The 11,762-nt window shown below is 37.4% G+C and overlaps 1 protein-coding gene across 1 annotated transcript; it reads left to right on the plus strand.

Annotated features, from left to right (window-relative positions):
* Nucleotides 1-709: 709 nt before the first annotated feature.
* LOC111888241 (ribosome biogenesis regulatory protein homolog) lies at nucleotides 710-3,069 on the plus strand. The gene is made up of 8 exons (XM_023884370.3): nucleotides 710-883; nucleotides 1,424-1,574; nucleotides 1,751-1,802; nucleotides 1,881-2,009; nucleotides 2,104-2,221; nucleotides 2,295-2,478; nucleotides 2,554-2,667; nucleotides 2,764-3,069. The coding sequence occupies exons 1-8, from the start codon at nucleotides 783-785 to the stop codon at nucleotides 2,929-2,931; spliced, it is 1,017 nt and encodes a 338-aa protein (XP_023740138.1). The 5' UTR covers nucleotides 710-782; the 3' UTR covers nucleotides 2,932-3,069.
* The last annotated feature ends 8,693 nt before the right edge of the window (nucleotides 3,070-11,762 follow it).

The raw sequence follows: 11,762 nt of genomic DNA on the forward strand, positions 1-11,762 counted from the left end.
ATTACAAAATAAGAGAGGTCATCTCTCTCTCTCTCTCTCTCTCTCTCTCCCTCCCTCCCTCCCTCTCACACATACACACACACCCATCCTCATATTCTATCCTTTCCCTTCACCCATTTCATACTATTTTACATCTGCAAGATTTGAGAACCAATAAAGCTAGGGTTCCCATGATTACACGTCTAACGTAAGGCCTAGGTTCCCATCTAGGGAAAAATCGATCTACCCTCCATCACCGACAATGGTAACTGATGAAGATGATAATGAAGCGGTGAAGATGGTGAGGATGATGGGTTATAAAGTTATTGCATGAATGACAATAAGGGAGTTGATGCACAATCACAATGGTGTTGGTTCTCGACTGGTGTGATGGTGGAGTAAGGTTGCTGATGGTCGTGAGATGGCAAAATATTTTAATTAAATACTCGTTTAAGTAGCATACGATGAAGAGTTGAGAATCAATATGGTTCAAGATAGATAAAATATCTTAAACCACATTCATATCAATGACCACATTTATAAGAGAGAGAGATAAATTAGATAAAGTAAGAATTGATTAGGGATGATAAAACGTGTAAAATTTTAACATTTCAGGGGTTAATTTACAACTGTTACAAAATGAGAGGGACGGAAATGCTTCTGCACTAACCTGAGAGGGGTTTGTTGCAACTTCCACATTTATTTTATCGCTACAAAACTTTAACCTAAACCTCGCTCCAAAGTCCAAACCCTCACACTTCACAAACAAAAACGACAGCAGAAACCCTAGACAGAAAACAGGGATGGCGGAACAGCAACTACAGCAAGATGGCTACCAAATTGACATAGGGAATCTCATGGCGTATGATCCTCAACATCAGTTCCAATCTATTCCCGATAAAAGGTTCCAGTTCTTACCCTAAATCACCGACATTAACTTACTGTGTTTTGCCTAGACCCCGTTATCTCTATGGAAGCACATCAGTTCGACCAACTATGAGTTTCGTTTTCAAGTACGAGTGGAGAATTTGAGTTTTTTGCCGTTAAAAACTTTGGGTTTTGCTCTGGTTAACAAATTCGCCGTTTAGGAGTTGTGTAAGTTTTAGATTTGAACTGCTATCGTGTAGCTATTTGAAAACTATTTGGTAAGTTAGTGGTTGTTTTGAAATAATCAAGTACGGTTCAAGTCTGTATCATGCTTAACCCACGAAGTGCATTGCTGTGTTAGTAGGTAATTGGAGTATTGATTTAGGTATAATCAGGGTAATTTAGTAAAAGATTGAGATTGATTCCCCAAATCCCAAATTAGTTTGTTTCATTTTGTTCCTCATCTACTTCTAAAGAATCATTTGGTTCCAGAATATACAATGTTGTGTTTTGATTTTGTAATATTATTATCTATCTCTACTTATCTGTTGCTAAGTTGTTTTCCTGTTGATATTAGGGAGGATCTTGTAAAGGAGTGCATAGCACATGCTACCAAGTTAATTCAAGCAGTTGCAGATAATCTTTTTAGCTTGCCTTCGACAGAAGATGCATCGGGGCCCATTGTTCCTTTACCTCCTCCAACTACAAAATTACCTAGAGAAAAACCTGTATGTTGTTCTCCCTCTTCCATCTCTTCCTCCTTGTTTCTTGTTTATCTGCACACTAGTATTATAAACTGTTCTTAATCTTTCTCCTTTTGCATTTCATATGTGCTTGTATTAGCATATAATACTAATAAGAAGTTGAAAGTATCTTCTAATCCTATTTTGCTTCATTCATATAGCTCCCAAAACCTGCACCTCCAACAAAGTGGGAAGTTTTTGCCAAAAAGAAAGGTCAGTAAATAAAAATCTCACCTCTCTCCTTTTGTTAAACCCTCTAATCCTTGCTGATGTCATCAATCCTTTCCACAGGTATTCAAAACCGCAAGAAGGACAAAGTTGTCTTTGATGAACAAACAAGTTCTTGGAAGCGCAGATATGGTTATGATCGTGTGAATGATGACAACGATCTTCCAATCATTGAAGCAAAAATGACTGATGGTAAATATACAAATAGTAATCACTTCATTTTGTTAAATGAATAGCAACTTTATGTCTTTATCTTATAAATATTGAAAATTTTGACCTTTCTCAGAGCCAGGAGTAGACCCTTTTGCCACAAGAAGATCAGAAAAGAAACAGCGAGTTGAAAAGCAAGAAAAGAATCGCTTGCATAATCTCAAAGAAGCATCAAAAGTTGGTGCTCTCCCAAGGTTTGACCTTTTTTTTTACCAAAATACCCCTGTCGGTTTCATTCCCTTAATTTTGTCCTTCTTTACTTTGCAGCCATGTTCAGCTTGCAGCTACTTCGTTACCTATAACAGGAACACAAGCTCCACCAAGAAAAGTCAGCAAGGATGAGCTGCAAAATGTTGCAGGAATGGCTGCAACTTCAACTGCTAGTGGGGGTAAATTTGACAAAAAGTTGGCTGGTGAAAAGCCTCCTAAACATGATAAGAAATATAGAAAGGTTTGTGTTTGATCAAAATCTTCACATACATCTTTGATTATAAATTTATAAGAAAGTTTTCTTTGATTTGTACAGTTTTTACCTGTGGTGGAAGGATCAGGGATGGGTTCATTAGAGAGGCAACAATCTGACAAAATTTTAAATAAATTAATGGCCAAGAATTCCCATGAAATCTTCAATGTTTCTAAGGTATGACCACATTCTTTTTTATATCTTTAGTTTTGTAGATTAAAAATTCATTTTCATTTCTAAATTTGATTTGTTTTTTTTTTTTCTGAAAAATAGGCTGTGGACATGTACAATGTGAAGAATGACAAGAAACGAAAAAACCAGCAAGGCAAAAACAAGTCCTTTTCAACATCAAACAAATTAAAAGTGAAGAAAAGCCCTTACAAAAGTGCATCAAAGGGATCATCAAAGAAAGGATCTTCAAGTAAATCAAAATCTAAGTGAAATGCAATTTTGGGACATTAGAACTTTTACCAATAAGGTAATTTTGGTATTGTAGCGTGTGAGTTATGTTATAGTATTTTTGTTCTTTTTGGTTTCATTATACATTATTCACCATCAAGTTATTAATCTTTTTTGATATTATGGAGTTTTATTCTAAATTAGATGTTATAAAATTAAAAGAAGACATTGTTACTAAAAGTCAATTTATGTTTTATGTGGTTGTTTGATAACCTATAAATGAAACAATTTAGAGGTTACCTTAGTCAGGATTCAATGCGTTTCTTTAATTAAGAGGTCATTTAACATTAAATGGTTCAAATTTGGCAAACAACACCTAAGTGTAATTGTTTAATTGGATGCTGTTATCAAGTGGCATGATATATAAGTTTGAAAGTGCTGAAAATGAAAACTAATGATTATGGGGTCTTCGATGAAATTAACTTAATAGTGTTAATGTTTTAGTTGGATTTGGAAAAGTAAATAAATAATTGTAAGTTTGACAAAAATAGCTACTAGATAGTTAGAAGCTGTAACTTTTATGTGGGAAAATTATCCGGAAGCTTATAAAAATGTAAAATTACATTAAAACTAAGTAAAAACTTTCAAAAAGCTACTTGAAATAGTTTTTGGATTAAAAGTTTTTTTTTAAATTAAAAGCTCAAAACTTGGTACTCTCGAACAAAGTCTTTTTATTTATTTATTTATTTTTATTTTACTTCTTAAAAAACAAAAGCTCAAAAGAGCTTACTGTTGAACACACATTGAGTCTAGATGAAGTCATTGGTTAGTATAAAACGCAGTGTAAGGAGCCTTTTCCAAGGACATCTATTGCATTTTCTCTTTATCATTGCTATGGAAGACCTCTATGTTGCTCTGCCACATCTTTCGTATGATGTTGGCAGATTGATACTCCGGATTTTACTTCAGTCAAAGATTAGTTTGCTTAGGCGGAGCTGAAGGCAACTATTAGGAAATTTTTTGATGTGGTTATTATCAAACAGCGTTTTTGGATTCTTATGAACTTTTGAAATTGTATGGTTTTTAGAGGGGCCAACAAAGGAAAGCCACATTATTTGATACTATTGTGCCGTTATCTTATTTTTGGGTTTATAACAGAAGCAGTAACTATAAAATAAATTGAGTTGGTCGACTTTACAACTATATTTTGTGTAATTTTTCTTTTATTGTGTTTTTTTGTATTGTTCCAATGAAAGGATCAAAGAAAAAACCTTCCATTTTGCGATGTGACATTGTGACAATAACATCTACAAATTTGTATAAAAACTAACTTTTTCATTCATATTTGACATGTAACAACGTCGATACGATCCAGAAGTGACGTATGTTCGAATGAAAGCAAACAAAAGATTTCAGATGAGAACTCCATTCCTCATTTTCATTGGAAGAGATTGTGTGTGTGATACACAAAATATAACAAGTTGATTGAGATGTCCTACTTCATCCTTTTTATGAAAGTTCGGTATTTTGAATCAATCCTCTTCAACAAAGAAATAAGGCTCAAGCTCTTTCATCTTTTCTACTGCATAAAACTCTTCAAATGCATTTTGTTTGGGCAAATTGTACTTTCGTGTTAAAAATAACATAAAATTTCAACAATTTATATTTGGCGTCTCTTTAATAAAAACCTACAATGCCTTTGTGGCAAGGGGAACGAAACCAAAAAATAATGAAAACACATTAAAAGATACCAAATAAAAGAAGATTTTTTTTCCTATAAAATTTAATATATAAATCTTAGTTATCATCGTACAATGAACGAGAAGGTAAACGGGCAACAAGTTGTGTCGCTAAGTCTTTTTGTATGGTAAAGCCAATTCTTATGAAGACTACATCCATAGATATAGGAGATATAACATTGCTATTCATGATCCGTTGTACTCTATTAAGAAGCTTCACCGCATCCGATGCAAGGAAATCAAACATATCAAATGCAAATGGTATGAACACACGTTGATTTTCCATGCACGATTTCTCATGTTTGGTGACCTTGCATGTAAGAGCTTTTAATGCAGTCTGTCCCATCGTGAAACCCCAAACCCTCAAACCTACGAAAGGGGATACCTTTGTAAGGTCCACACATGCATGTTTCCCTTTAGCCCATCCAAAAATCAAAACGTTAGTCAGTCTAAGGGTTGACCTGCATTCTGTCGGGTCAGTCAAGAAATTCATAAAAGCCTCTTTCTAGGCGGAAACCCCAGCATGCTTAAATATGTCGACCAAAACATTCCTAACCATATCGTGCCTATATTTGAACCTTGAGAGTTCTTTGCAATGAGCTGCATGCTCTCTAAAAGAGTCCAAACATGCCTTGCGACACACCCGACATATCTCGTCAACTAGGAATATTGGAATCGTGAGTCGATATTTGAGGATGGTGCGATACTCCACAGGGGGACATATGTTGGCCAAGCCCATCTATAGGGATAGATAGAAGAAAATCTTGAGCATGTGGTGCACGTAAACACTGGAAAACTACTTTATGTCGTGCCGTCATGTTGAAATGCACTTCCATATCTTGGATAATTTTACTAAAAAAAGCACTCACCAATGTATTCTGGGATTTAGGGGCGGGGGGGGGGGGGGGGGAGGTGTCCTTAGTAATAAAACTGCTAAGGTCAATGTCTGAAAGCTTGTTACGAAGAGAAGCTAAGGCACAAGGATAATCAGAATCCATACCATATATGCCACTATCCCGTAAGATATGGTCTTGCAATACCCAAGATTGGTCCCTTGAGGCAACAAAAGCATATAAGGTAGCCTCTACTGCCGAATATAAACCTAAGCCACCAAACCTAATGGGTAGGGAAGCAATTCACCACTATATGTTGCCAAAGAAAGGGCCACCACAAACCACAATGTCCTTAATCGCCTTGTGCAACCAATTGTCAAAGAACAATGCCGCTTCCTCCATGTGAACGGGTTGGCATGTCCTCAGCCCAAAGCAAAGTTTAGCAATACCTATACAAGACTGAAGTAGAAGGAGCTCACTCTACGGGTCAGACAATTATGGGAGAACACACATCAAATTCACAGTGTTTTCATCTCTCTTTATGGCTAAGCTGCTAATGAAACTAGCATCTATACTAACAGCTCCTCCAAGAAGTTTCATCCCCAATGGCGGCCTCCCATTGTTAACCGAGAATATCCCCTCATGCAGCTTCTTACCATCACACGATGGCCAAAAGAGCTCGATTTTCTTGATATTCAACTGAAGGCTCAATTTTGGGCCAATAACCTTAATGATGTCTAACGCTTTGGCCACCTCCTTCGAATCTCCAATAAGTGTGCCACCATCAAGGTACCATGTATGGAGAAGAAGCTTGTAATTGTCTCTAATATTATGCAAGAGCGGGTGCAACTGAAGGGCAAAGAGAAGTGGTCTCAAGGGGTCTCCTTGCTGAACTCCAGTACTTGACCAAATATGTGTATCTCCTAGATACAACCTTGCTGCTTGACCATATAGGAATTCTACCCACAAGAATATCGAAGGGCACCTCAGTCTGACCTCATGAAATAATGCGGACCTGTCAACAATATTAAAGGCATTGGAGAAGTCCACGGTAATCATGGAAAGAGACCCGTCATTATGGCGCTCACTCAACACGCTGTTGGCGCTATGTAATACGAATTCAACGCCACCCGACACCCCAACCCCGAATTAAGTATCATTGAGATACTTGGCCATTTCTTTACCAACACATTTCATAGATAGCTTAGAAACCAAACGTCTCCATATAGTGCCTACTACAATAGGTCGTATTCCCCTGTCAGGTTTTAAGAGCGGTGTAAGAGGAGCGGAGACAACAAATTCTGCTAAACTTGAAGGGCATCTTCCCCTAGTCATAGATTAATCACACATGTAATAGCACGTATGAGGTCATTGGTGAAAGATCTAGTATGCTAAAGATTCATATTAAAGTGATATTGCTAATTAACATATGGTACTAAAGGGACACACTAACAACAACGTGATATAATTGATTATTTATTAGAAATTGATTTTAATAAATATTCAGTAAACTCTTATCATGAAATTGGAAATTATTTATTTCTAGGAAATAATAATTTTCATTAGCAAGTAACATTATATATAATTCATATGGTATGAATGAGTAAGTCATGCACAATATTTTAGACTAGATAAATTCTTTTGTCTTTTACCAAAAAGTTAAAGTTTATACTTTATAAACTTGGTTTATAAAATATAAAAAGCTTTTGTCTTCTGTTGCCTACATATTTTAGAAATATGGCTAGACAAAAGAAAGTACATGCTTTTCATTTGTTTAATGAAAAGAACACTCCTTTAAAAGGACAAACATGGGAAATATGATTAAAATAAGGAGTGATGGTCTTTTGATTAATTTTTTCTAAAGAAATGCATGGCTTGAAGCACGGGGAACACATAGGCTTTAGGGGCATGGGTTCTTAAAGTGTTAAGAACTTATGGACCAAATATTTTCTATATAAAGTGAGGCTTTCCTATTTCTTTCACCACCCATGCAAAAAATCATATATATATATATATATATATATATATATATATATATATATATATATATATATGTGTGTGTGTGTGTGTGTGTGTGTGTTTCTCTCTAGTTTTAGTTGAAGACTTGAAGATCATACTCTTGCTTATGCTCTCTTTATGTTCTTATTTTGATAAGAACATAAAGCTTAAGAGTCTTAAGAGTTTTATACAAAAGAATTAGCATTTTACATCAACTTGAGTCATTGTTGGTGTCTCTTAAGTTCATCATTCTTCATCAACTTCCAAGCTTCCCAAGAGGACCCAAAGAAGTACAAATGTTGTCTTTTCTTCATCCCTTCTTTGGTTGGTCTTGTTTTTTTTTTTTCCAAACTTTGTGTAACGACCCAATTTTCACACCCAAAAATTTCATTTAAATTAAATAGTTTGTAATACATTTGTAGTAAAACATCATCCGATCATATCATTTCATAAAACATATCTCGTGTCTGAAAACCCAAAACATGAAAATAATAATAATGTCAGAGTACAATCCCAGAACATCTCATAATGTGGAAAACCAAAGTGTGTGTGTATGATGTGCCACTACCGTGCCAGCTCCTTCCCCTTCGCTGAAGTGGTACCTGAAACCAAAACTGAAAACTGTAAGCATGAAGTTTAGTGAGTTCCCCCATCATACCACATACCATACAATCATATCACATACATACTGCCAGGCATTTTTGGGGTGCCCGACCTACCCGGTATGGCCATTCTGGGGTGCCGACCTACCCATGCGGCCATTCTGGGGTGTCGTCCTACCCGTGTCAAGCCATTCTGGGGCGCTGACCTACCCATGTTGAGCCATTCTGGGGTGCTGACTACCCTTCGGTCCTAACAACCGAACCTCGGGGACTATTTCACCCCTACTACTACTATCACATATATCATAACATGATCTATTGTTAGACATATCTGGGTGTCCAACCTACCCTTTGGTCCTAACAACCGAATCTTGGGGACTCTTCCCCCTCCTACTACCTCTATCTCATGTAACATATCATGCTAGCAGCTAAACATGTCATAACATACTGTTAGGCATATCTGGAGTGCCTAACCTACCCTTCGGTCCTAACAACCGAACTCTATCACTATCACATATCATATCACACTAGCATACAACATATCAGGTAGTAACAACACAGATGAACATCACAAAGACAAACATCTAGCATACGATCCCTACTGGTGGGCCGACATTGTGGCCATAGACCCACCGCTACTGGAAGGTAACTCACCTCGTAGTAGCTGCTAAACTGTGCAGGAATCCTTTGACTGCTGCTACTGCTGCTCCAGAAATCCACCGGCTAAAATTCCCACAAAACACTTAGTCAGAAACTGACATCTACTCTTAGGGTAAAATGACCATTTTACCCTCTGACCAAGTCATAGTCAAAGTCAACTTCCAGTTGACCTGACTCGCCGAGTTGGCTCGCCAACTCGCCGAGTCCCTATCCTTCCATTAGACCTCATACCCGTCTCTACTCGTCGAGTTAGGCGATGACTCGACGAGTTCTCCTTCTAAAGGAACATCGACTGAATCCTCATCCGACTCGCCGAGTTGTATGAACGACTCGTCGAGTTCATCATCAACTGATACTCAGGTCCTGCCCTTGACTTGCCGAGTTGTATGAACAACTCGTCGAGTCCATCTACATCCTTAAGAAGATTGCATTAGACTCGCCGAGTCTGTTTATGCACTCGCCGAGTCCCATGAATTTTCAGAACAATGGCTTAGTCCAGAACGTTGGGTCACCCCTTGGGACCCCCTTTAAAACCTTTCCACACTCAGCTGGGTCCTTATGACCCTCAACTGATATGGGACAGAACCTTGGACTCGTCGAGTCTAAGAACGGACTCGCCGAGTTGGTCACAACCACTCACTGAATCTTCGCTTTCTGATGTACAACACTTGATCAAAATGTAGATCTATGCTTCTACAATCGATCTAGCACGTAAAGTTACAACCTTTACGTGCTTGCATGGGACTTTAAGCTCAAAAGGTCCTAAAACAAGCTCTCACAATGCATGGGGCCTTCTTTGAGTGCAAAAGTCACTCCTTTCTGTCTTTTAACCCCTCAAAGGACCTAGATCTGAAACATCAACCTCAAACCATGCTTGCAATCATGGTTGGTGACCAAAATGGCTTAGAAAAGCCCCAAAACTCCACAAAATGGGATCTATCAAAAGAGCAAGCAAGGTATAGACTTTATACCTTCTGAAGTCAGCAAATGATGCTCAAAACCGAATCCTTCTAGCCTCCTCTTGATCCTTCAAGCTTTTCCTTCCTTCCTTGAATCACAAAAGCACCAAAATCACTCCAAAAGCCTTAGATTGCTTCAATAACGGCTAGGGTTTGCTATGGGGGTCTTATGGGAGCTAATGGGACTAAGGAGGTCGTGTTAAGGTGTTTAAATAGGGTGCAAACCCTCGATTTAGGGTTTTTGCCCAAACAGGGCCTACTCGCCGAGTCCGGGACTGGACTCGCCGAGTCCACAACTTAACTCCGCGCCTCATCCCGCTTCTACTCGGCGAGTTGGTCCTTCAACTCGCTGAGTCCAAGGCCAAATGCAAAATTATTAAAAGATTTAATAAAAAGAACACGTACCAAGAACCAGGTGCTACACTTTGCAAGAAGATCCTTGGTGGGTATAAGCTTGTTTTATGTTATTCAAAATATAAAGTCTTCTGTTGCTAAATCTTATGTTTTTGAAACTAATTTTTGAATAAAAAGCCAACGGATGGCTATAGCTGAACCTTCTCCACAAAGAGCATCTAAAATGTGTTGAGATCTCAACCCATCTCTCCCACATGAGGTTATTTTAGGGAATGATTTAATGTACCCAAGGACATTTTCAATATCCACTACAAGAGAAGGTATTGAACATATAGTACTCATCATGGATGGTGGTGGCTTGTGTGGATGCTTATCCTCCAATACGTTCGTGGTATCAACCCCATATGGAGCAACCCCCGAGGAACTTACTTTCAATGCTGCTGTGAAATGCCCATCTGCAACCTTACAAATACATTGCCTGGTGTTGGTGTCACCCCATGTTCTATCCTCCTAAATGTACTCTTCTTTTTTGCCTTGTTGCTCCAGCCTTGCATTGTCAACCAAGTTTTTAACAAGCATGGCTATGTCGTCTTCCATACCCCAAGTAGGTAAGCACTTAGGATATTACGTTGTTGCAAGGAATTCCTTTTTCCGGACCTACTTTCATGCCTATTCTTGGGCCTGAACACCTGTAGAGTACACCTAGGAAGAATTAATGTGACATCCCCATTTTCACGGCTTAGAAAAGACCGATTTGTTTATGATTATTTTTAAAATCAGAGTATCCATTTTAAAGAATAATATTGCAGAATTTGTTCCCAAAAAACATGATAAAGATAGTATCAAATCATTTCCGAAGAAATGTATTTTATTTATATTAAAACATTTGCGATGTTATCGTCAATACATAAACATAAGCATAACGAAATTTTACAAGCCTTACAGTAATTAAACTAGTGGTTTAAAACTCCTTGAATCTCTCAACAGAATGTATCTTTCATATCGCCACATGTGATACAATAAACTAAGTGGGCCAGGTTGGAAAACCTAGTGAGTACATAGGGTTTTCAACACACAGTTATATAGTTAATTTGTTTCTTCACATACTTCATGTCAAACAATTAACCCGATTACCGATCCCTGTTATCTTCTTAAATCTTAAGGATCTACCCTAAGAATGATCTATTCTTCAATATTTATTCCTAAGGATTATCTTAAGGAATAGGCACGAAGTCCATTGCTGCTAGAGTTTATCCATTAGACACTAAGTCCATAGCTGCCAATGGCACAACTGCTAATGTTATCTGCTAGTTTTCCACTGGACTGTCTAGAATTGTCTGTGGTCATCATCTATACTCTACTAGATGATCGTTAAAGTCAAGGCTTTTCATCATCTTTCATGTAACATCTCGTTTATTAAATAAATAAATGGATAAAATTAATAAACGAATGGTGGCCCTAAATGCGGAATAATTTAGGAAGGCGTTCTTATTGGGGGTTAAAATGTAATTCCTGGATTAGTTTGTAAAGAATTTTGGAGATTGAGGGTGGCTTGGTAAATTCTGGATTTAAATTGAAATAAAATCTTGAGGGAAGGGGCTGAATGGTAAATATTGTATTAAAGTTAAAAAGCTTTTATAAAGGCAGGGGCTAAAGTGTAAGTTTTGGATTTAAACTGAAAATAATTTTATGGGGAAGGACTAATATTGGTTAAATAATTATAAGTTT

Source organism: Lactuca sativa, chromosome 9 (genome assembly GCF_002870075.4).
Source record: "Lactuca sativa cultivar Salinas chromosome 9, Lsat_Salinas_v11, whole genome shotgun sequence".
In the NCBI taxonomy this organism is placed as follows: domain Eukaryota; kingdom Viridiplantae; phylum Streptophyta; class Magnoliopsida; order Asterales; family Asteraceae; genus Lactuca; species Lactuca sativa.